We start from the raw sequence: 26920 nt of genomic DNA on the forward strand, positions 1-26920 counted from the left end.
GTCAAAGTTCAAATATTTTATGAATTTTTTAAATCTTTTTTTATCATTTACTTATAATGGATGAAATTTCACATGCCAATAAAAGCATCAATTTTGTTTCAGTTTCCTTCAAACTTGACACATATATAGAGTTAAATGATATGACATCAGCTGGATCCATGACAACGTAAGGTACAATGTGTATGAGGGGCGGGGCTTGTTGTGCCTGGAACCACTTGTTTTTGTCTTACGTCTTTTTGCAACTTTTATGTTGTTTTTTACTTTAAGCAAATTTTCTGCCATTTTTCATCTTGTTGCAACTTTTTGTCTTGTTCAGACTTTTACAGAATTTTTTTTAAACACGTTTTATTTTTTTTATGGTGAGTTTTACATCATTTATGTCTTTTTGTGCCTTTGACTTTATTTTCATCTTGCTCATCGTAATAGTTTTGTAACATTTGTAATGTGTTTTATTGTTTTCATCTTTAATCATTTACACCCTTAAATAATATCTGTTTTTTTCTAATGATAATGAACTAATGCGAACATTTTTATCGCGATACTATTTCCGAGTCCATCGCCCAGCCCCACCGTTGCGTCGCAGTGATAGGTATTCTGTATTCTGGGTAATCGTACCCACAGGTAGTGACATCAGCACCACAGTTAAAACGATACTCGTTAAAACACTCTGCTCATTCAGTTCTTGGCTAAACACAGGAAGTTTATGTTGATGTTCCTGAAGCGTCACCACAACACGGACGACATTTCCCACAAGTCTGAAACCCCACCCACAAACACAACCCCCCCGAATCCAGGTCAGTGGGCGTAGCTTCCTCCAGCCAATCAGGACTCAGCTGCTTCACCTTCAGGCAAAAGAAAACGATAATCAGACGCTTCCGCCAACGTCCTGGTATTTCTGTTCCATCTGCTTTGCGGCGTCTAAATGTTGTAGTTAATTTCCGTGGAAGCGAATCCTCGAGTAGGTGGAGCCACTGAGGCTGTGACACCTGATAGGCCGAGTCACAGTGCATCCACACACCAGGATTTAGAGGGGGCAGGGTCAAAGTGGATACATACCAAGACCGGAGAAGTGGGTGGAGTCTTAGTGGATCCATAGACCACTTGGGGGGGTGTGGTCAGGGTGGACCCAAGGGCCATGACTGGAGTAGGAGGCGGGGTCACAGTAGATCCATAGACCAGGACTTGGAGGGGGTGTGGTCAGGGTGGACCCAAGGGCCATGACTGGAGTAGGTGATGGGGTCACAGTAGATCCGTAGACCGGGACTTGAGGGGGTGTGGTCACAGTGAATCCACACACTGGGACTTCACAAAGGGGCGTGGTCATCCATGCTGTGGTTAAGGCAGACTCCTGGCACAGCTCACAAGACTCTGCCCACACAAATAATGAGCGTTTCCATGGAAATAACGTTGAGTCTGATTCTCACACCCACATTTTTCCATTCGTTCGTCTGCTTCTTTCTTTATTTCTTTTGTTGAAATGCATAAAAAACAAGTTCCTCCCGTCGACTCTTCCCTGAAATGTGTGAGATTAATAAAATCCAGCATTCCTGTCTTTGTTTTGGGGGAGGGGCTCTGCCCGGCACCCCTCGGCCTCAGACTTTGCTGTCGGACGGCAGCTCGCCGAGGGCATGGACGACATCTGTGAAGGACGGGCGCTCTTTGAGGCTGGGCGCCCAACAGCGAACCATCAGCTTGTAGATCTTTGAAGGACAGCCGTCAGGAACCGGCAGCTTCAGCTTCCCGTTCTGAAGACCTATGAGAAAACAGAGGGTTAATGAAGGGTTAACGAAGAAAACAGAGGGTTAACGAAGAAAACAGAGGGTTAACGAAGAAAACAGGGTTAATGAAGGGTTAACGAAGGAAACAGGGTTAACGAAGGAAACACAGGGTTAATGAAGAGTTAACAAAGAAAACAGGGTTAATGAAGGGTTAACGAAGAAAACAGAGGGTTAACGAAGAAAACAGAGGGTTAATGAAGGGTTAACAAAGAAAACAGAGGGTTAACGAAGAAAACAGGGTTAATGAAGGGTTAACGAAGGAAACAGAGGGTTAATGAAGAGTTACCGAAGAAAACAGGGTTAATGAAGGGTTAACGAAGAAAACAGAGGGTTAACGAAGAAAACAGAGGGTTAATGAAGAAAACAGAGGGTTAATGAAGGGTTAACGAAGAAAACAGAGGGTTAATGAAGGGTTAACGAAGAAAACAGAGGGTTAACGAAGAAAACAGAGGGTTAATGAAGGGTTAACGAAGAAAACAGAAGGTTTTTCCGAAGGGTTAATGAAGAAAACAGAGGGTTAACAAAGAAAACAGGGTTAACGAAGGAAACAGGGTTAACGAAGGAAACAGAGGGTTAATGAAGGGTTAACGAAGAAAACAGGGTTAATGAAGGGATAATGAAGAAAACAGGGTTAACGAAGGGTTAATGAAGAAAACAGAGGGTTAACGAAGAAAACAGAGGGTTAACAAAGGGTTAATGAAGAAAACAGAGGGTTAACGATGGGTTAACGAAGAAAACAGAGGGTTAACGAAGAAAACAGAGGGTTAATGAAGGGTTAACGCAGAAAACAGAGGGTTAATGAAGGGTTAATGAAGAAAACAGAGGGTTAACGAAGAAAACGGAGGGTTAATGAAGGGTTAATGAAGAAAACAGAGGGTTAACGAAGAAAACGGAGGGTTAATGAAGGGTTAATGAAGAAAACAGAGGGTTAACGAAGAAAACAGAGGGTTAAAGGGTTAACAAAGAAAACAGAGGGTTAATGAAGGGTTAATGAAGAAAACAGAGGGTTAACGAAGAAAACAGAGGGTTAATGAAGGGTTAACGCAGAAAACAGAGGGTTAATGAAGGGTTAATGAAAAAACCAAAGGGTTAACAAAGAAAAGGATTAGGGTTAGCCTAACCCAAGTATCATTTGTTGTTTTTTCCTTCACGTGTGAATCACATTTAAGTCAAACAAACTTGATGAAACTCATTCATTTCATCACAAAAACAAAAAAGTTACAAAAATGTCAGAGGTATGAATAATTTAGACATTTGTAAATAACAGTAGTAGAACAGTGTGAGTTCTGTGGTTTTACTGTTGAATCAAAGGTTCTGATGTAATTCCATTAAGTTAATGTGGGTCATTTGGACCCACATATGGAAGACTGGGGTAGACTACAATGACATCAAACCAATAAAAGGTCAATTAATGATGTCTATGATGTTAATAACATGTTTCTGAGGAACACCTGGAATATGAAATAAGAACTTCTCATGACTCAGATCTTAGAACAGCACCACTGGACCGGGTCATTTGGACCCACTCATCCATCTAAGGGTTCCATCCCTGGTTCGGATGTCGATACTGACCTTCCAGAACCTCGTCGTCGCTCAGTTTGGCGTAGGGCATCTCGCCGTGGCTGAACACCTCCCACATCAACACGCCGAACGCCCACACGTCCGACTTTGTGGAGAAGTCGTCCTCAAAAACAGACTCTGACGGAAGCCAACGCAGTGGGATCCACGCCTGGCGGTAGTGGAAGTACTCACTGAGGACCAGACAGAGGACAAGAGCATGAGGTGAGGACGGGTGGACCGACGCCACGCCGCCCCCAGGTAGATGGACGCCACACCTCCCCTAGTTGGATGCCGCCCCGCCCCCCGGTGTGTCCCACTCACTCACCTGTTGTACACGTCCTTACTGAGGCTGAGCGCCGACACTTTGATGCGTCGCTGGCTGTTGATCAGACAGTTTCGGGCGGCAAGGTCTTTGTGGACGAAGCGGTGGTTGGACAGGTGTTCCATCCCATGAGCCACCTGGGCACAGATGGAAACCTGACGGAGGACAACAGAGACAGAGGACGGATTCAGGTAAAGATGTGGACGATGTGTCCAGAGTCTGAATCTTTTACCAACAGTCGAATTTCAAACCAAGACTCCGAAGAAACCGTTAATGATCATCAAAGATTTATTCACCTGTTTACCCGTTTACCTGTTCACTCGTTTACCTGTTCACCTGTTTGTTACTGCAAAGTTCCCCTTTGTGGGACTAATTAAGGATTATCCTATCTCATCTTATCTTACCTTAAATGATCTTACCTTATCTTAAATTCTCTATTCCAGCTTCATTATTTCTATGTATATATTTTAACAGTTGTCTTAAGGGTAAATGTACTCATATATTATTTCAGGGTAAATGGTCTAATCCTCGTCGGTCTGTGTTCTGGTTCTGGTTCAGACACTTACTTTGGTCTTGGTGCTGATTGGCTGAGATTTGACTTTGTCGTCTTTACTTTTTGAGATCCTCAGGAACTGTTTCAGGTCTCCCTAAAACAAAAACAACAAAAACACAAACAAACACCATTAGATGGGTAAGTGTTGGTAGGAGGATGGAAAAAACCATGGAAACTCAAACCTGTCCTGTTGGTTCACATAAACATTTAAGAAGAAGTTTAACAAAGTACTGATGTTGAATACTTTGGAGTACACAGGATATATGTAGTACCCAGGATATATGCAAGCAGTATGTAGTACCCAGTATGTATGTAGTACCCAGTATGTAGTATGCAGTACTTCCTGTGTGTTTTACCAGGTCGTAGTACTCCAGGATCATGTAGTGTGGCTCCGCCTCCCGACACACCCCCAGTAGGCGGGCCACATTGGCGTGGCTGAGCTTGGCGAACATGTCGGCCTCTCTGCGGAAGTCCATCTGCAGCTGCTCGTCTCTGCTCTGCAGACTTTTGACCAGAACCACAGTCTCTTCCTCACTGTCCTCCACGCCCTTGGCCTTGGACAGAAGGACCTCACCAAACTCGCCTTTACCTGCGGAGGACGCGGAGGTTAAAGGTCAGCGTTTACGGTTGGAGGCCAGACCGTCCTGGGGGCGGTCCTGGGGCGGTCTCGGTATTGTACCTAAGGTGGTGATGGTCTGCAGGTTGGCTCGGGGGAAGTGCAGTTTGTCGTTGTTGACGTGGCTGTGGCGTTTCTCCGTGGTTGCCATGGTACCCATGTTGGTGAGCGCCACCTCCTCCTGGATCTCAGCGGTGGTGTGACCGTTCTGTTGGACAGCCCCGCCTTCAAAACAGTAAAAACACAGAATCTGTCAGAGGGGGCGTGGCCATTCTGTTGGACAGCCCCGCCTTCAGGAGGTCCCAGAAACAGATGGTTTAATCCAATTTAAGGCTGATTCTACTGAGAACTAGAACGGCTAGAATGAAAACAGAAAAAAAGACCAAAGAAAAACAACAACCAATGAGGAAACAGGAATAAAAATACACACAAAAAAACAGGTAAAATGTGGGTGACTTTCCCCCAGTATGAAGAAGAAAAGGAAAAGGGTTTTTATGAACACATTTGCACTGAACAAACTTAGTTGTAATGTTAATGTTAAATAAATAGGACCTAGTTCAAATTAAACAGTTAATGCATTGAATCAGATTTTATGTATTTAATCAGATTAAATGTCTTGGATTCTTTCATCTGACTTTTTCCAGTTTAAAACCAACTACAGTCAAGGACTGAAACCTGAAAAAATCAGAAAAAAAAACATCTTATAAACATACACTAATCTAACTACTCTAAACTGAACTAAACCAATATTAACTAGTACTTTTACAATTAAACTAATATTAACTAGTACTTGTACATATAAACTAATATTAACTAGTACTTGTACATTTAAACTAATATTAATTAGTACTTTTATGTCTCAGGTTAAAGTAATTACCAGTCAAATCCATGTTGTGTTTGAACTCATTAATAATGCAAATGAGCCGAGAAAAAAAACTTAAAACCTACAAATTTATTTTTCCATTGGTGTGAATGAAATTAAATGATTTGGATTAAAAGTCCAGGTTAAGTTTAGACCAGGTTTAACTCAGTCCAGTCCAGGTTCATCTTAGGCCAGGTTTAACTCAGTCCAGTCCAGGTCTGGGTTTGTCTGTTCAGTAACAGACTGGAAACACACTGAACTGGGTCAGAACCAGAACCAGTCTATTGGAGAGGTCTGAGGTAGAACCAGGGAAGACCACCAGAGGGCAGCAGACCCCCATAACAACCTGAGACCATGAGGCTCAGACCTCCAATGGAAGAGCACTCCTCCTCAGTGGACCTCCTTTACTGGACCTCCTCATTGGTCCTCCTTTACTGGACCTCCTTACCGTTCAGACACTCCATTTCCGGTTCCTCGCCGTCCTGGCCTTTCTGGAGGCGTTTAGCGTTACGTCTCTTTTTGCAGTAGAACATCAGCCCCAGGACGATGATGATGTAAGCGACAGCCGCCCCCACTGATAGGCCGATGGTCTGGATCATCTTATACGGAGCCTTGTCCTCGTCGTCGGTGCCAGTATGAGACGGTTTCTCTGCAAAAGTTCATAAACGGACAAAAAATTATAATCAAACCAGATGGATGCATGAGTGAAGCCAGACCTGGTCTGATGGACTCTGATGGACAGGTTCTGATGGACCCTGATAGACCCTGATACACCCTGATGGACTCTGATAGACTCTGATGGACTCTGATGGACTCTGATGGACAGTTTGTCCATGAGTCCAACAACAGTCTGATGTTTTCTAATGATTTCAGTGACATTTACACTGGAAACACCAACAGGTCAGACGAACCCACAGAGGTTCTACAGAGATTCTACACCTTTAAGACAAACACCAACAGGTCAGACGAACCCACAGAGGTTCTACAGAGGTTCTACACCTTTAAGACAAACACTACAGGTCAGATGGACCCACAGAGGTTCTACAGAGGTTCTACACCTTTAAGACAAACACCACAGGTCAGATGTTTGACTTGTTCCTAAACTTCTTCTGTTATGATTCATTTCCTTTTGTTTAATCTGGTCACAATCAACCTGGATTAAAACCAGTTATACCCAAAACCAACACCACGTCAAATTTACCCCAAATGTACAACTAATAGTAGTACTATTAGTACTCCTAGTACTACTAATGCTTCTAGTACTACTAGTACTTCTAGTACTAGTACTCCTCCTCCTCCTCCTCCTCCTCCTCCTCCAGTGAACAGTATTGTGTGTGTTGTACTGACCGACCACGTAGAGCTGAGCGCTGTGTCCTTTGATGTTACAGCTGTTTCCTGCCATGCACGTGTACTTTCCAGTGTCGTCAGCGGTGACGTCTGTGATGACCAAGGAACCGTTGGGCATCTTCTGGAACCTGAGGACCAACAAGAAACACAGACAGTTAGAAAAAAGGATAGACAGACTGACCACCAGACTGACCACCAGGTTAAAGTCCAGCAGACAGAGGACAAGACTGACCACTAGGTTAAAGTCCAGCAGACAGAGGACTAGACTGACCACCAGGTTAAAGTCCAGCAGACAGAAGACCAGACTGACCACCAGGTTAAAGTCCAGCAGACAGAGGACCAGACTGACCACTAGGTTAAAGTCCAGCAGACAGAGGACCAGACTGACCACCAGGTTAAAGTCCAGCAGACAGAGGACCAGACTGACCACCAGGTCAGACTGACCACTAGGTTAAAGTCCAACAGACAGAGGACTAGACTGACCACTAGGTTAAAGTCCAGCAGACAGAGGACCAGACTGACCACCAGGTCAGACTGACTACCAGGTTAAAGTCCAGCAGACATTGGACCAGACTGACCACCAGGTTAAAGTTTGGCAGACAGAGGACCAGACTAACCACCAGGTCAGACTGACCACCAGGTTAAAGTCCAGCAGACAGAGGACCAGACTGACCACCAGGTTAAAGTCCAACAGTTCAACTATTACATTCAACTGTTACTATTTGTACATTTGTTTCTATCTCTGTTTGTGTGTATCTGTGTGTATATATGTGTGTATATTGTGTATCTGTGTGTATATTGTGTATGTGTGTGTACCTGCGGTTGCGGCTGATGTCCAGGGTCTTGTCCTTGACCATCCAGTGGATGTATGGTTCAGGGTCTCCTGTGGCCTGACAGTGGAGGACGGCTGTATGACCCTGGTACACCGTCATGTTGTCTGGTTCCACTTTAAAACCAATGTACACTGGAAAACACACACACATGGATGTAAACTGGAAAACACACATGGGGGGGGGGGGTTGGGGTTGGACTTTGGGGTTGGGGGGGTTCTTCTTACCGGCCACTGTGAAGGACACCACTGCTCGGATCTCCCCCTGCAGGCTGTTGGAGGCGATGCAGGTGTAGTTCCCAGCGTCGCTGCGAGTCACTTTGGTGAAGTGGAGTTGGCCATTCTTCTGCTCCACGTGGGGGGGTAGCTCTCCACCTGGTGGGTGGGGGGGTCATATGTCACTGCTCATCCACAAACACACGAACCCTCTGAAGTTCACCAGTAAAACCACAAAGATTCAACAGTTCAGTTAATTCAGTGAAGGGGGCGTGGGGCGGAGCCTATCCCAGCTAAATTTACAGATGAACCACATATACACTGGGGGACGGAGCTTATCCCAGTTACATATACAGATGAGCAACATATACATTATTATTATTATTATTATTAGTAGCAGTAGTAGTAGTAGTAGTATTTGTATTATTTTTTCTGTTTATATATTGAATTTTATGTATTTATTTACTTATTTTCTATGTATGTTTGTATGTAGGTTTGCTTACCTCTTGGATACTTTGTTTAAAAAAAAAACCTCAATGTGGCTCTGATTTTTATTTTTTATTTGTGATGCACAAAACAATAACTACGACATTTATCTGTTTGTCCAATTTGTATTTTCTGAAATGTTAATTTTTCTGTCTTTGATGTTTTTTCATAAATATATGTATGTAAAACCCAAACCCCTTGACCATAATCAGGTGTAGTAGTAGAGGATCCATCCCAGAATAATCCCAGTCCACTCTGACCTTTAAAGGGTTTTTCAAACTGTTGTTCAACTCAGACTGAATCAATAGTAGAAAAAGCTCTGAGTGGAACGGACTGTGTGTGTGTGTATGTATGTGTGTGTGTGTGTGTGTGACCGTCCACCTGCTTTGATCCAGCGGACAGTCGGGTTCTGTCGACCCGTTGCAGAACATGTGACCGTCACCTCCTTATCCAACTCCAGACACTGGACGGGCTGGGGGGTGGGGGTGAACTTCAGCTTCTCTGAAACACACACACACACACACCTTTAATTCACATTAAACCGGTTCACATCTGGGTTAACATGTGTCCTCAGAGGAACTGGATCAGAACCAGGATCTGGTTAACACAGTCTATACACATACACATCACACAGTCTATACACATACTGATGTGTTTGATCATACAGTCTACTCTCGTTAAACCGCCCGCCGTTATACCGCCATTTCCGCCTATCGCCATCCGCCAGCCCAGTTCCATGCACAAACAACACTTATACCATTGATTTCCCGACCGTTATACCGCCAGCGTGATTGCCATCGAGTACACATAAATTTTAACAATGCACTGAAACAAACACGCCAGACGCTGATCGCGACAAGCTACGAGTAGGTCTACGGAACGGCCACCGTTCATTTATCGCAGAACACTCAGTAGGTCAGGATGTCGGGAAGAGGACGTGGGATTAAGCCAAAGCCTCAAGATGATGGGGTGTCATTTCCCGACACGGTATAATAATGCTTAAAATGTTTCCCCACTTTAAATGATCCCTTACAACATAACAGAATCAAGATTTATTTAGAAACGCAATTAGAACGGGTTAACGGAGGCAGCATAGACATCATATAGTAAAGACATGCACATTATGGACGCAACCCGTTGTAATGCCATTTTCGCTATACCGCCAATTTGGCCGTGAACGGAAGTTGGCGGTATAACGAGAGTCTGGTCCACAGATGATCTGATCTGATCTCTCTCTCTCTCTCTCTCTCTTATATATATATATATATATATATATATATATATATATATATTTTTTTTTTTTTTTTATTTATATACACACACATATATATGTATATATACATACACACACACACACCCATATATATACATATATATGAAAAAGACTGGATTCAGACTGGACTCACTTTAATGGGTCTGTATTTGACTGATTTTATATTTTTATTGTTGTCTGTTCTTATAATTATAATGTGTGTATTCTCTCTCTCTCTCTCTCTCTCTCTCTGTGCATCTGTATGTGTATTTTAATGGAACCAGGACTGGACCTCTGATTTAATACAGTTCATGTTCACACACATGACACTGACTCCATGTAAACAGACAAACATGTCATTTCAGACTGAAACACTGAGACCATGGTGCATTCACATACAGTGGGTAAATACAGTGTCTGTCCACAGACTTGGACATTTACTCTGATCCAATGCATTCACGTGAACTTCCCCTGGTGGATCCAATCATCTGAGTTAGGACTGATGGGTCAGAACTCACCCAGGACCACCACCCGGGCCTGTCCAGACAACTGACCCCCCACAGTCCTGGTCTCACAGCCGTAGACCAGACCATCATAGACCTCCACGTTGTTGATCCTCAGAGTTCCATTAGAGAAGAGTTTAAAACGAGAATCCTACAGAAAAAAAAGAATAAACAACAGCAGAAAAATTACATCTGAAACAATAAACAACAGCTGAAAAATTACATCTGAAACAATTAACAACAGCTGAAAAATTACATCTGAAACAATTAACAACAGCTGAAAAATTACATCTGAAACAATAAACAACAGCTGAAAAATCCCATCTGAAACAATAAACAACAGCTGAAAAATCCCATCTGAAACAATTAACAACAGCTGAAAAATTACATCTGAAGAATACTGCACATTAGGTGGATTTGAACTGAGGTTTGAGGAACATATTAGTGCATTTTAGACTGTTTTATGTGTATTTTAGTGCATTATTTGTGTATTTTAGTGTATTTTGTGTGTTTTAGTGTATTTTATGTGTGTTCTTTGTGTATTTTAGAGTATTTTATGTGCAGTTTAGTGTATGCTAATGTATTCTATGTATATTATAGTGTATTTTTTGTGCATTTTAGTGTATTTTATGTGTATTCTGTGTGGTTTAGTGCATGTTAGTGTATTCTATGTATATTTTAGTGTATTTTTTGTGCATTTTAGTGTATTTATGTGTACTTCAGTGTATTTTTTGTGTATTTTTTCTGCATATTTTGTATATTTTAGTGTATTTTTTGTGTATTTTAGTGTATTTTATGTGCGGTTTAGTGTATGTTAGTGTATTCTATGTATATTTTTTAGTGTATTTTTTGTGCATTTTAGTGTATTTTCTGTGTATTTTTTTGTGGATATTTTGTGTATTTTAGTATATTTGATGTGCGGTTTAGGGTATGTTAGTGTATTCTATGTACATTTTTTTGTGTTTTTTTTGTGCATTTTAGTGTATTTTTGTGTATGTGGGGTGGGGTGGGGTGGGGTGGGGCTGTTGTGTGTGATACCGACCTCTGGTGTGATCATGATGTTGTTGCGGAGCCATGTGACCTCTGGCTCTGGGTTGGCGTGGGCATGGCAGTGCAGGAACCCGGGTTTTCCTTCTTCAAAGTGACTGTCCTGAGGCCTGGTGACCCAGACTGGAGCCGCTGCGAACACAACACACACAAACACAAGAAATGACACACAAACACAAGAAATGACACACACAAACAATAAAAGACACACAAACACAACAGATGACACACAAACACAATAAAAGACACACAGTCCAGTCCAGATCCAGGTCTGAGGTGTAACAGGTCCAGTCCAGTCCAGTTCAGGTCAAGGTCCAGGTCTGAAGTGTAACAGGTCTGGTCCGGTCCAGTCCAGTCCAGGTCTGAGGTGTCACAGGTCCGGTCCAGTCCAGGTCCAGATCTGAAGTGTAACAGGTCCGGTCCAGTCCAGATCCAGGTCCAGGTCTGAGGTGTAACAGGTCTAGTCCAGGTCTTACTAACTGGCCACAGTGAAGGTCACTTCCTGTGTCCTCCGTCCCGCCTTGTTCTGGGCCACGCAGGTGTAGACCCCAGAGTCCCCCTCCTCCGTGGGGCTGAAGACCAGGTCCAGCCCGTCCTGGTGGACCCGCCCCTCGGTGGGGACCCGCCCACCCCCCCGCTCCCACCAGACCTCAGGTTGGGGTCGTCCTCGAGGGGGTTTACAGGTCACCCTCTGAAGAGTGTCAGCGGTGAAGACCCTGGACGCCTTTGGAACCATGTCTTCTATCTCTGTGGAGGAGGAGGAGGAGGAGAAGAAGCAGGAGGAGGAGGAGTAGGAGAAGGAGGAGAAGAAGAAGAAGAAGGAGGAGAAGGAAAAGGAGAAGGAAAAGGAGGAGGAGGAGAAGAAGAAGGTGGAGGAGGAGGAGGAGGAGAAGGAAAAGAGGAAGAAGGAGGAGAAGGAGGAGGAGGAGAAGAAGGAGGAGGAAAAGAAGACAGTCATTTTTTGTAGTCAGATATAGTTGTTTTTATTCTGTTGTGTATTTGCACATGTTGTACCACATTTGTCCACCAGGCACCGCCAAAGAGTTCTGGAAACAGGATTAGAAGGATATTGTATGTATGTATATACACTACTGGTCAAAAGTTTTAGAACACCCCAATTTTTCCAGTTTTGTATTGAAATTCAAGCAGTTCAAGTCCAATGAACAGCTTCAAATGGTACAAAGGTAAGCAGTGAACGAACAGAGGAAAAAAAAAAAAAGGTAAGGTTAAACCAAACTGAAAAATAATGTACATTTCACAATTATACAAAAAGGTGAACAAGAAATGGGTTAACAACTTAAAGCAGTTCTGCAGCAGTGGAGGTTGATCAAGCCTCGAATGTAGGTGCTACCAATTCCTCCAGGTGTCCCAACGTTTGTGAATTCCTTCCAACCCCCTCTGTCTGCATAAAAGTAGTGGTGGAACACACTTTGGTACCATACCATTGGGAGCATTATTTGAACAGTATTGGACTGCAGAAAGTAGTGTGTTACTATAAAAATGGAAAAGAGGAAAAGGCAATTAACCATAGAAGAGAGACCGAGCATCAGAACACTGAAAAATGTAGGTCTGTCCTACAGAGAAATGTCCAAGAAAGTCCAGGTGTCAGTAAGTCCAGTTTCCTTCACCATCCAAAGGCACTCAGAAACTGGACTGGGAAATGCTGACAGGAAGAGGTCTGGCAGAGCCAAAGACACAACAGAATCAGAAGACAAGTTTATGACAGTCAACAGCTGGAGTGAGAGGAGACTGACAGGACAACAGCTGAAAGCACAGTGAAGATAGTGGTGGTAGTAAACAAGTCTGAGTTTACACTGTGAAGAGAAGACTTCCAGTTGCAGGTTTATTCAGTCCATAACACCTTCTTCCAGTCTTCAGTAGTCCACTGGTGGTGTTTCATGGCCCAGGCAAGCCTCTTTTTCTTATTCTGAAGTCTCAGCAATGGCTTTCTGCTGCAACTCGACCCATCATGTATGTATGTATTGTATGTATGTATACATGTATGTATATTTGTATGTACTGTATGTATATATGCATTGTATTATTTGTGGAACAGAGGATCCATGGTCAGTCTGTGAATCCATGGATCTTCTGCTCCATAAATAATGTCTGTGAAGTGGAGACAGATTTACAACAGCAGTCAGATTGAATTTCATATTCATGATGGAGAAAGAACAATTGAACAGTTGGATTTATGTTTGGAATTCTGATCAAACACACAATACATTTAGTTAACGACTGAACTCATTCAACAGTTGATACACAGTTATTTATTTAAACTCATGTGGACACATACTAATATGATAGAATTATTATTTATTTAGACTCGTGGACAGACGTATTCTTTGGACCCCACCCTAAGTCCATATTTGGTGGGTTCATCTGGTTCCTGTCACTGGGGGTTCTGGGTAATGGTGCTGTGTGTGTTAGTGCAGCTTTAACCTGCTGAACCGCTGCTCACTTTAAATACCTTAATTCACTTAATCTGATGCTAATCCCCCAGGGCATTATGGGAGATTGTGTCACAGGAGAATTTAGGGACAAGTTGAGACAGTCTCAGCCTCACTGGCTTTGACGGCGTCTCTTTCATGTCAAATACGACTTTTCCTCCATTCTCATCAGTTTATTTGATGTGAGCGTCAGCGGAGGAGGAGGAAAAAGAGGGGGAGGAGGAGGAGGAGGAAGAGGAGGAGAAGGAGAAAGAGGAAGAGGAGGAGGAGGAGAAAGAGGAAGAGGAGGAGGAGGAGAAAGAGGAAGAGGAGGAGGAGGAGAAAGAGGAAGAGGAGGAGGAGGAGGTTGGACCATCAAGTATTAACAGGATCCACACTGAGCATGCTCAGTGTTGGGCTCCAGTTGGTGGGAGGTCCCAAGGGCCGTCACTTTTGAAATGAACTGTCCTGTGTCTGTAAGACTGAGTCCATATGTGACCTGGATCTGATCTGATACACACAGTCTGAACAGCACTAATCTGACCCAGACCACTGTCATATGTGGTCCTAAATCTGACCCGGACCATTTTCATTTGTGGTCCTTAATCTGACCAGGACCACTTTCATATGTGGTCCTAAATCTGACCCGGACCACTTTCATATGTGGTCCTTAATCTGATCCAGATCTGATATTTTCCAATGTGACTTCAGTCTGAACATCCAGGTCACATTTATCCGACCTTTACGTCATTGAAATGCGACAAACGTCCCAGTTCTTCGTCCTCCATATTTCCTTCTGTAAACAGTGTGTGTCTGTGTGGTCTCATATTCCATCAGGTCCTCTTTAGTACATGTGGGTCACTTCAGGACCTCTTTAGTACATGTGGGTCACTTCAGGACCTCTTTAGTACATGTGGGTCACTTCAGGGTCACACTCAGTTCAGACTCAAAATTGATAAAAGTCACATTTAACGTGGAATATGAACAAACAAAAAAAAATCAGATTTGACTCTAAACTCAGACCTGTGTTTATAAAACCTGCTGTGTTCATATGTGTGTGTTTGTTTGTTTGTTTGTTTGTTTTGGTACCTGCGATGACCAGCACCGCCTCCAGACTGACGGAGGATCCTCTGAGTCCACGACCCACACACCTGTACCTGCCAGTGTTCCTGGGTTTGACCTGAGTGATGACCACTGAGCCATTGGACAGAAGGATGACCCTGGAGGATGAAACAAACACACCCACAGTCACACCTAAATCTGTTTACCCCACATTAACAGGACACACACACACACCTACATCCGTTTACCCCACATTAACAGGACACACACCCCTACATCTGTTTAACCCACATTAACAGGACATACACACACCTGTGTCTGTTTACCCCACATTAACAGGCCACAGACATTTCTTTCTGTTTACTGGACATTAACAGGACAGACACACACACACCTATGTCTGTTTAGTGGACATTAGCAGGACATACACTCGCACCGCTGTCTGTTTATTGGCCATTAACAGGACACACACGTCTGTTTAGTGTACATTAACAGGACATACACACCTGTCTGTTTATTGACATTAACAGGACACACACATCTGTCTGTTTACTTGACATTAAGAGGACACACATCTCTGTCTGTTTACTAGACATTAACAGGATACACACATCTGTCTGTTTAGTGGACATTAACAGGTAACACATATACATGTCTGTCTGTTTACTGGACATTAACAGAACACACACACACCTACATTTGTCTACTGGACATTAACAGGACACACACATCTGTTTTTTTACTGGACATTAACAGGACACACACATCTCTGTCTGTTTACTGGACATTAACAGGACACACACACCTCTATCTGTTTAGCACACATTAACAGGACATATACCCACAGTCAAACTCTCTCTCTCTCTCACACACACACACACACACATTATTCTCTTCATTTTGTCTGTGATGCAGACCTAATGCAGCACTCCGATTCTCCATCATCAATAATCAAACATTAATGCAACTATAAATGGAACAAATATGACCACCCCTATTGTGACACGACATAAACATTATGTGGAAAAACAGATATGACAGTGAACGTGTCCTGGAATCAGAACCAAAGGGGGTGGAGTCAAACATGTCATGTGTGCCTTATGTTTTGGCCATGCAGTGTATTTGATCATATAGTTGTGTCAAATAAATCCTGTTCAAGCCTTAGAGGTGAAAACAAATTCAGACTATTGGCATCAGATCAATAAACAGCTTCAGTGCAAAGGAACCTGTTTTTATGAGAATCAGTCCACCTGTTTACGCCTCCTGCGGTTGGAATCCTGTTGAGTCATCAGTGACAGACTCATTACAGCAGTGACTAACGATCCACGCTGAGGTTTTCACGTAATAATCAGTCGCTTTGAGAACGAGGAGTTGTGAACCCTGAGGGAAACGACACCATGTATCCATGTATAGGATCATTATTATCTGATGTTCATGTGTTTATAGTCGACGTGTTGGTGAAGGGATCTTATCCTGAGGGGTTTTTCCACATGTTTGAGCACCGTAAACTCCTCTGGGATTGGCTGGTTTTGGTCGACGCGCAGAAATGTTCCAGTAAAAACATTCATTAATGTGCAGTTCATCTAAAACTGGAGCTGGAACCAAACAGACTCCACGTCACCATGAGGGAGAAGGTTATGTAACATTAGGTAGGACCAGGGGAGTCTGGGTAATGGGGGGGGGGTCTGATGTATGAGGAGACAGACAGAAGAGGGAGTCGACTGGTACCATAAACATCTGGACACATTCTAAACCAGAGAATGTTAAAGGATGAAAAAGAAGGAGCAGAACGAGAAGAAAGAAAACACAACAATGAAAGAAGTAGTTTTTTGTTGTTTTTTTTCCTTACCATTGTGGGTCTGTAATTATTGGTGTTCTTTATCACTTGTGCTATTGTAGTTTTTTGTTTTTACCATTGTTGGTATGTAATTATTATCATGTAAGTTGACGGTTAACTGTTACCATGGTAACACCACCAGGAATGTACTTTATTTCTATTTTTCACACACATTTTGGTTCTACAATGTAAATACTGTCATTCATTCATTTTAATTTGGTTTAGGCCTATTTTGTTCATTGTTCTGGTTTGAAGTCAAAGAACAGGAGTGAGTATTTACAATGTTATCATGTTGAGTTATTTGATGATGAGAATGGGGGTGGGATTAAATAAGTTTTTCTTCCTCCCACTTCTTTTTGAGTGTAGATGAACGATTTTTGGAATTTTGAATTTGCATGTATTCTGTAAATGCTCAAAATAAACAAACAAATCAAGTCAAATCAAAAAGAAGATGAAAAGAATGAAAAAAAAGAGAAAAGAAAAAACAAGAGGACAAGGATGTAAAACACACAAAAAAGACCAAATAAACATTAAAAAAAAAGATGCAACAACATGAAAAATGCAAACCAAGATTAGACTAATATAAGATAAAAATACTGTTAGAGATAAAAAAAGAAACAAAAATGAACAAAAACGCTTAAAATGATGACGTGAAAAGGATGAAAAAGGAGCAAAAATATGAAAAATATAAGATAAAAACCAAGATGAGACGAACACTAGATGAAAAAAGACAAAAAAAAAGATAAAAAAAAAACAACATAAAAAACATAATAAAGATGAAACTGAAGCAAAAGTCAAACCAACGTGTCTGATTTGTTGATTTTTAATCTGAAATATTTATGAATGAAGATGAAACTGATGTGACACGTTTGAACGTCAGTCCTGTTGTCTTCATGTCCTCAGATTCTAAACCTTTGTCTTCATGTCCTCAGATTCTAAACCTTTGTCTTCATGTCCTCCTGGGTTCAGATATTCTTTGGTCAGATTTACTCCACAGACTCGAACTGAAAACTGGCCTCATATGGTTCAGTCTGATTATGGGATGGATCCTATTTTACAACAGACGCCAAAAGGACAGATTTAGTCAAACATCAGGCAAATGGACAACAGATATTTTATTAAGATGAGCAGATTTAGTCTAATTCTTTTTATATTGTCTTTTCTTAATGAAACTGTTTTTGTCTGTATAATGTTATATTTTATTTGATCGTGTACATTTCTATTCAAGTGTTCTTGTTATTTCACTTTTTTCTGCACGAAACCTTCTTGAAAAATAAAATGATGAAAAAAATAATCCATCCATCCGTAACTACTAGGCCTGTAATGGTACACAAAATTTTTGGTTCGGTACGTTTTCAGTTTTGAAAGCCACGGTACGTTTTTTTTCGGTTCGGTACAGGAAGAAAGAAAACCCCTCAAAATGTCTTTAATGCATTTATGAATTTTTGAACATTCTTCCCCCAATTTTTGGAGACAACAGAATATAGAAAAACAGGAATAATATAATTCTGTTGCTACAAATCAAATAGAAAATAAAATATTACTAAATGTATTTTAAACATTAGTATTGCACTTTTCCCTGAAAGGGAGTTTTGAACAAACAACAGAAATCTAATCACATTTCTGTCAGTTCACATTCTGCTTTAAAATAACAACAAAAAAAATCCACATGAAGTGCAACATTAACAAGAGAGCAAACTGGTATTCTGTTTAAACAAACTGAAGAGCAACACTGACAAATAAATTAACCTAATTATTATTTATTTTAGGACAGATAAACTGTTTAGGCCACTTTAAGTACGTGTGTGTGTGTGTGTGCAGGGTGCGATTTGTCAAAAACGTGGTGAGGGGGGGGTTCTTTTTTTTTTTTGTTGGAGGTGGGGGGTGGGGGGCGTTGTACGTGGGGGTTCGGTCCATAACTAAAGTAATAACTAACGCTGCTGTGAAACAAAAGTGAAACTTTACATTCTTTCAGCTCCTTTACAACTTCCAACTCCCGGGTTCTATTCCTCTATTATACAGTGTGTGTGTGTGTGTGTGTGTGTGTGTGTGAGAGAGAGAGAGTGAGAGAGCGAGAGAGAGAAAGAGAGAGAGAGAGAGAGAGAACTAGTGTCAGTGTTTTAGAACTACCGTAGTTCCTAGGGGCCAAACAACGTCCGTCTTATCACCGTCTCTTTCCCCGTTGTTGTCTTTCACCTGAACCCATACTGATCCCAAACAGGACTGTAATGATGGTGGAGGGTCTTCAGTCTCTTCCCTTCAGGTTGACATCATATTTGTTGTTTTTTTTAACCTTATGGAAGCAGCTATTTCATATTTTGAGTCAGTGTGCGCTAGTTCCATATGTCCATGTGGAACTTGCGTGGAATTAAAGTTCCGCATCGAATGATGCCTTTCGTTCCTTTTTCTTTTTCTCAACATTCTGTGCCGTTTCGGTACAGCTGTGTACAGAACCGAACGGGTGTGTACTGAAACGGTTCGGTTCAGTACACACACACACACACACACACACACACACACATATATATATACATACATACATACATATAGACATACATACATACTTAAATAAATACATGCATACAGTCCAGAACAGGATGAACGTTTCAGGTCAAACGTTCCAACTCTGCTTAGATTCAAACATAGACATTAAACCTTGAAGGTCACGCCCCCCAGACCTACCTGGACTTGTTGACCAGGAGCTCGTTGTCATGGTACCACTCCAGAGTGGGCGGGGGCACGGCGGTGAACTGACAATGGAAGACCGCCTCCTCGTTCTTCAGCACCACCTGGTCTTCAGGACTGACCACAGTCCGAGGGAAACTCTTATCTGGATGGAAGAGGACAAACAGCACAGCGTCAGGTACATCTGCACAGGCCACGCCCACCACCGCCGCCACAACCATTACCGGCCTTTATTAAAACCTGCCGACAACGGCTTCAGGCGGCGCTGTCTGTCAACAGTTAATGAGGTCTGAGAAGAAGTGGGTTTATCAGAACCAGCATCTCCTCAGATCCTTCAGAAAATACGACTGGACTGAGAATAAATGAGAACAATAAACTGAAAAAAAAACAACAGAACGCTGAAACACAGGCTTTAAGGAGGTTTAAGGAGTCACAACTAGAACAACAACAACAATAATAATAACAATAATAATAATAATAAGGATAATAATAATGATAATAATGACAGTAATAACAATAATAAGAATGATAATAATAATAATAATAATAATGATGATAAACAATAATGATAATAATCTATGAATCAAATCTTTGACTCTAGTACACCTCTAGTATCAGTTATTTTAATGCTGTTTGTCTTCTTTTTATACTAAATCATGTCTGAACTATATAATTCACTCTAATATTAGTTTATTTACTATTGGTTTTGTTTTATTCCATGTATGAACTAAATATTACACTTATATTCTCTTTTTATTTTTGCTTACTGTTCTATTTGTTACTGAAGGTCATCTAACTACATAAATAATGAGGTAAATGACTTATTTCATTGTATTTTATATTTATTTTACATTGTATTAATTTCACATAAAATTTAATTTTCCCTGGATTCAGATTAATTTAAGTTGAAAATATATATAAATGTACAGATATTGTTCATTTACTTTTGGCGTAAAATGATAATTTATGGTCAGCAGGTGACAAATAATTCTACATAATAAGTCAAATTAAACCAAAACGGATTCTGAAGCATTTAGGAAATGTTTTAGATGACAATAAAAACCCAACAACCTTAAGACTGAAAAAAAAAACAAAAAACAATGCAATGATATGAATCACAATAACAGAGAAAACATGTTCAAATGTTCATATTTAAACATTAGTTCCATCAGTCATTAGTTTGTTGACCTTATCAATTGATTAACAATTAATTGATAAGTGGCGATTTTCCTGAGAACCTGAGTTTCTCTTTCAATAGGGTCTATAAGAATAAAATCTAAATATTGTTTCTATACTTCATGAATATGTCATATTCCTTCAGGAACATGTCCTATTTCTTAATGATAGATTTATTGAACCACTGGATACAGAACAGGCAATGACATTTATGGAGTAGAACAAAAGAAATTCAACAGAGAAATAAAATCAAATAAATGGATCTGAAGAGGATCAATTAACCAACAATTAATAATTTAATCAAGCATCAACAAGCTTATCGACAATTAACTGAAGGTCGATTAATTGTTTACGTCCCTATTTCAGATGTTTATGAGTCCAGAACATTCAGACGGTGTGTTTTCACCGTCTGTTCGGATTCATTCATGTTTTCTGTTTGTTTGTTTGTTTTCTGTTTGTTTGTTTTCTATTGATTTTCTGTTTGTTTTATTTTGTTTGTTTTCTGTTGTTTGTTTATTTTCTGTTGTTTTTCTGTTTGTTTTGTTTATTTTCTGTTTATTTTCTGTTGTTTTTCTGTTTGTTTGTTTTCTGTTTGTTTTGTTTATTTTCTGTTTGTTTTCTGTTGTTTTTCTGTTTGTTTTGTTTATTTTCTGTTTGTTTTCTGTTTGTTTTCCTGTTTGTATGTTTTCTGTTGTTTTTCTGTTTGTTTGTCTGATTTATCCACAGATGTGTTTCTGTTCACATTCTTGTGATTCTTTAACCCCTCCCCCTCTGGCCCCGCCCCTCCAGTGTAACCGGAGCCTCCACCTGGGACCATTCTACTACTACTTCTTCTCAGTGTGTCCAGGTGTGAGAGAGAGAGAGTGTGTGTGTGTGTGTGTCTCTATGTATGTGTGTGTCTCTCCCTCTCTCTCTCTCTCTCTCTCTCTTTTTCAGGCGTCTAATTCCAGTGGTGCTGGTGTCGGGTTTCAGTGCAGGTGTGTTCACAGATCTGAAATCCACAGGGGGCGGAGCCAACAAACGTCAATCACAGGTAAAGCCTGAAGACGCAGCAGCGTTCACACGAACTCAACGATCCCACAGAGACCAGCCTTCAACCTTTAACATCATATTTATTAGAACATTATCCACTGATTCAGTTTGGAAAGTCATTTGTTATTGTGTCTTTTTTATGTATTTTGTTCATTTTATTGTTTCTTTTATCTCTTTTTTTCTTTTGCTGTCTTTTTACAGTTTATTCTACAATTTTGTTCGGTTTGCGGCTCATTTTCTTCATGTTACTTATTATTTTAATGACTTTTTTATTCATTTGTTTGCTAGTTTTCACCATCTTATTTTGTTAGTTTTTTTCCTTTTGCTCTTTTTACTTTTTTATTTATTTACTTATTTATTTATTTCGTTTAGTTTGTATTTTATTTTCTTCATGTTATATCTTATTTCGTTGTTTCCTTCATTTTTGTTCTTATTTCATTGATTGTTTCCTTCAGTTCTGTTCTTAATTTGCTGATTGTTTCCTTCAGTTCTGTTCTTATTTTGCTGATTGTTTCCTTCATTTCTGTTCTTATTTTGCTGATTGTTTCCTTCATTTCTGTTCTTATTTTGCTGATTGTTTCCTTCATTTCTGTTATTTTGCTGATTGTTTTCTTCATTTTTGTTCTTATTTTGCTGATTGCTTCCTTCATTTTTGTTCTTATTTTGCTGATTGTTTCCTTCAGTTTTGTTCTTATTTTGCTGATTGTTTCCTTCATTTTTGTTCTTATTTTACCGATTGTTTCCTTCATTTTTTTCTTATTTTTTCTCTTTGACAGCTGTTAGACATTTCTATCAGTGGATCTTTGGCTCTTTCTCAGTTGAATTCATCTGAACGCATAAAAAACTCATCTGTGTGTGTGATCTTGACCCTGATTGGATGATGGTGGGGTCAGCTGATCTGACTGGATGCTGCGGTTGTACGTACCGATGATGTTGAGTGTGAAGTTGCTGTTGCTGCACACGTGTCCAGCGGCATTCTTGGCGCAGCAGTAGTACACGCCGTTGTCGTCGGGGGCGGCGCTCTTGAACGTCAGCGTCCGCTCTTTGTTGTTGATCATGTGACTCTTCTCCGTCAGTTTCACGCCGTCTCTGAACCACTGGCAGGTCGGCCTGAGGGGGCGGAGTCAAGACAGTCACAATGAGCATTTACATGGACTGTACAGGTTCTATCAGTGGAACATTTATACATCTGTTGGATAAATGGACTGGACAGGTTCTATATGGAGGACGGAACCTGCCATATTGAAAAATATATACAGAAATATAAAAATGGCTTGATATATTAATTCATGTGCCAATACACGATACAAAAAAAAAAACAATTAAAAGGCATTTATTGACTTTAACATTTTATTTTCTGTACCACTTATTTATTTTTGTCCTTATATTTTTCCTTTTTTATTTTTTTTCCCTGCATATTTATTTTTGCATTGTTTTCTATTTGAATTTGCTTTATCTCTTTTTTTAAACTTAATTCTATATTTTATTTTCATCTGACATTTTTGTTTTAAATTCAGTCATATTTACCACCCCCTCTTATTCCTCCTCTTGGATTTTCTTCCTTTATTTATTTCTTCGAGCCTATTTATTCCTCTCTATTTTACATCCTTTTGTCCTTTTTACATTTCTGTGTGTAAAAATAAATGCAGGGATAAAAATTAAAGAAAGAAAAATATAAATAACGACTAAATAAATTAATAAATGGTACGGAAAATGAAATGTTAAAGTAAATAAAGGCCTTTTAATGCTTTTTCGTACCATGTATTGGCACATAAATTAATTTATCAAGCTATTTTTATACTTCCGTATATATTTTCCAACATGGCAGGTTCAGTCCTACTTGGTTTATCAGTGGAACACTGATAAATTTAATGGATAAATGGACACAAACCAACATATATGTGTTAGAACACACCATCAGATACCTGGAAAACATCAGTAAACTAACACTGTGGTCATTAGTTTAACAATTAATCTGATTTAAAAACGAAACATTTAACACATTTAATTTGAGGCAGATCAGTAGAATTTGTTGATCAGAGTACCATCCAATGGGATGAATGTGTGAAATGAAAAAATTAAATTGAAGAGATTTACAAAAAATGATGTGAAAATCAGTTTAGTTCAGGTTCCACATTCAGACCAATATGATCTAAAGTGGATTAGACCCCCCCCCCCCCCAGACTCACCGCGGGTGTCCGTCGATGTGACACCGTAACGTCACTGGCGATGAACTCTCGATTTCCGCTTCGGAGGCAGGGTCTTTCAATGTCACGCCGCCGCTCTCCAGCCCTGAAGACGAAGACAGGAGACAGACAGGAGGATGAATTGAGTTAAGTGGCCTTGCTGATGCTGACGGGGGCCACAGGGTGGGGTGGGGGGTTAGGGGGTTAGGGGGGTGAGGGCGGGGCCGGGTACATCAGATCAACGACGCTGTGAGTCAAGAACAAACACAAAGATCAGTGGATGAACACAGAGGGTTTTATAGACGTTTAATGGACACTTCATTGACTCTGAGTCTTTAAAATCCCACAGAATGACAGGGACCGCCAACTCATCACGTCTGCTCTTTAATCACAGTGTTTCCTTCAGATAAATATGAAAACCAACGACAGCGGTTGGTGTTATTTCTGTGTCCCTGAGGTAAAAACACGACATAAACTCTGATCGATGGAAGCGACAAAGAAACACAATAACGAAAACAACAAAAGTGAACGGACCCATGCTGGGTCCCTGAACGCATCACGGAGCAGCAGACAAGTGTTTCTGACAGGAAGTGGATACTGGAGCGTACATGTCATGATCAGTGTGACAGACTGATGAGATGGTGGAACGTCTTAGAACAGGATGAGAAACACAAGAGTGGACCTGGAGGACACGTTCGAAACACAGACGAGTCCATTTAAACCCCCGATATTTACAGATTCAAACCCATCTACCAGAATGAAACAGCACATATATACAACATATAGAACATATATAAATGATGTGGTGAAGGGGTTCATCTTATTACTGCTTAAATAAATAAATAAATAAATAAATGTATAATTCTGTTCACTAGCTCATCTGTTGATTCCTGATCCATAAAATGCTTCATTTGGACCAAAAACTATGTAAAAGACACACATAAAAAAACTAAACATCCTATATACAACAAAAAGAAAATGAGACAAAGAGGCTAAAAACACAAACAAAAAATGACAAAAAAGAAGAAAAAAAAAGATGCAACGAGACAAGAAGAAAAAGAAGCAAACAACATGTAAAATGAATAAAATAAAAGGATGAAAACAACAGAAAAGACAAAATGAAACCGAGGTTGTCATCGTGTGTGTATTTCCGGGTTTGTGTGTGTATTACTGTGTACTAGTGTGTACATGTTTGTATTTGTGTATTAGTGTGTACATGTTTGTATTTGTGTACTAGTGTGTACGTGTTTGTATTTGTGTACTAGTGTGTACGTGTTTGTATTTGTGTACTAGTGTGTACGTGTTTGTATTTGTGTACTAGTGTGTACGTGTTTGTATTCACGTATTAGTGTGTACATGTTTGTATTTGTGTATTAATGTGTACATGTTTGTATTTGTGTATTAGTGTGTACATGTTTGTATTTGTGTATTAGTGTGTACATGTTTGTATTTGTGTATTAGTGTATACATGTTTGTATTTGTGTACTAATGTGTACATGTTTGTATTTGTGTATTAATGTGTACATGTTTGTATTTGTGTACTAGTGTGTACATGTTTGTATTTGTGTACTAGTGTGTACATGTTTGTATTTGTGTATTAGTGTGTACATGTTTGTATTTGTGTATTAGTGTGTACATGTTTGTATTTGTGTACTAGTGTGTACATGTTTGTATTTGTGCATTAGTGTGTACATGTTTGCATTGTGCGTATTAGTGTGTACATGTTTGTATTGTGTGTATTAATGTGTACATGTTTGTACTGTGTGTATTAGTGTGTACATGTTAGTATTGTGTGTATTAATGTGTACATGTTTGTATTGTGTGTATTAATGTGTACATGTTTGTATTGTGTGTATTAGTGTGTACATGTTAGTATTGTGTGTATTAATGTGTACATGTTTGTATTGTGTGTATTAGTCTGTACATGTTTGTATTGTGTGTATTAGTGTGTACATGTTTGTATTGTGTGTATTAATGTGTACATGTTTGTACTGTGTATTAGTGTGTACATGTGTGTATATGTGTGACTGTGTACGCCGTCTATTAAGTATTGACGCCTGTCGGTCCCACTTGACTCTGTGGGGTCGGGGGGGGGGGGGGGGGGGGGGGATCAGAGGGGGGGTTAAGAGGGGGCGCTAGAGGACACCTGTCATAACCGATTACAACGGAGGTGGAGCCTGCAGCACAAGGCCTCATGGGAAATGGTCTCCGCGGTAACAGATCCTCAGGCCTGGTGATGATGAACCCGTTAAAGGAAAAGAGCTCGTTAACTTTCCCCTGCAGGACACGCCCCAAGACAGAGAGAGAGAGAGAGAGAGAGAGAGAGAGAGAGAGAGAGAGAGAGAGAGAGAGAGAGAGAGAGAGAGAGAGACAGAGAGAGAGAGAGAGAGAGAGAGAGAGAGAGAGAGAGAGAGAGAGAGAGAGAGAGAGAGAGAGAGAGAGAGAGAGAGAGAGAGAGAGTGTGAGTGTGTGTGTGTGTGTTAAATGTAGAAGTTGATGTAAATCAGTTGTAATGATCCGTTTTTTGCTCCTGGTCCAAATACACACACAAACCAAACTTCTGTTTAATATGAAAACAGTGTCTGATGTTGGATGGACTTCACAGAAACAAAGACAGAAACAGAAAGCGCTTCATGCCGTCATTCAGAAAAGGTCTGAGTGACACTGTAGTTTATAAACAGTTTTTATTAGTTTTCATTTTTTTCTAAATGCTTAGTTTTAGTATTAATTTTAGTTTTGTCGTATCTTTTCTCTTCGTATCGTATTCAAATAAATCCCAGATAGGACTCTGCTGCTTTCTCCCAACTTTAGTCTCCATGTTTCCAGGTAGAGTGGGGACCAGAAGACGACTGGAAACCATAAGTGATGGACCGTGAAGGGTCATATGGTGACAGCAGCTAAAATTGCTCGTGCGAAATAAATCACTTTCATATCAATCCGACATTGACAAAGATGAAAACGAAGGGAATTTTATCCATAATTTTTACCCATTTTAGTTAGTTTTATAAACACACAATACAGTTTCAGTTAGTTATCATTTTTTTCTTTTACTTACTTTACTACTTACTTTACTTTTATAGTTTTTATTTATTTCAGTTAACGAAAATGTTTTTTCAAGTCTAGTTTTCGTCATTTCGTTAGT

General features: G+C 40.3%; 1 protein-coding gene across 1 annotated transcript in view; it reads right to left on the bottom strand.

Annotated features, from left to right (window-relative positions):
* Positions 1-243: 243 nt before the first annotated feature.
* The window catches only part of ptk7b (protein tyrosine kinase 7b), a 103430-nt gene continuing 76753 nt past the window's right edge, over positions 244-26920 (bottom strand). The window contains exons 3-20 of the mRNA XM_030155808.1: positions 23782-23884; positions 22518-22702; positions 19382-19529; positions 14890-15020; positions 11852-12118; positions 11367-11503; positions 10340-10475; positions 8951-9070; positions 8096-8242; positions 7855-8002; positions 7039-7166; positions 6140-6340; positions 4893-5054; positions 4570-4802; positions 4227-4307; positions 3664-3815; positions 3351-3529; positions 244-1753 (exon numbers count right to left, since the gene is read on the bottom strand). Of these exons, the coding sequence (XP_030011668.1) occupies positions 1593-1753; positions 3351-3529; positions 3664-3815; positions 4227-4307; positions 4570-4802; positions 4893-5054; positions 6140-6340; positions 7039-7166; positions 7855-8002; positions 8096-8242; positions 8951-9070; positions 10340-10475; positions 11367-11503; positions 11852-12118; positions 14890-15020; positions 19382-19529; positions 22518-22702; positions 23782-23884 (2819 nt within the window). The 3' untranslated portion in view covers positions 244-1592. The remainder of the gene's footprint in view (positions 1754-3350; positions 3530-3663; positions 3816-4226; positions 4308-4569; positions 4803-4892; positions 5055-6139; positions 6341-7038; positions 7167-7854; positions 8003-8095; positions 8243-8950; positions 9071-10339; positions 10476-11366; positions 11504-11851; positions 12119-14889; positions 15021-19381; positions 19530-22517; positions 22703-23781; positions 23885-26920) is intronic.

Source organism: Sphaeramia orbicularis, chromosome 15 (genome assembly GCF_902148855.1).
Source record: "Sphaeramia orbicularis chromosome 15, fSphaOr1.1, whole genome shotgun sequence".
NCBI lineage: Eukaryota > Metazoa > Chordata > Actinopteri > Kurtiformes > Apogonidae > Sphaeramia > Sphaeramia orbicularis.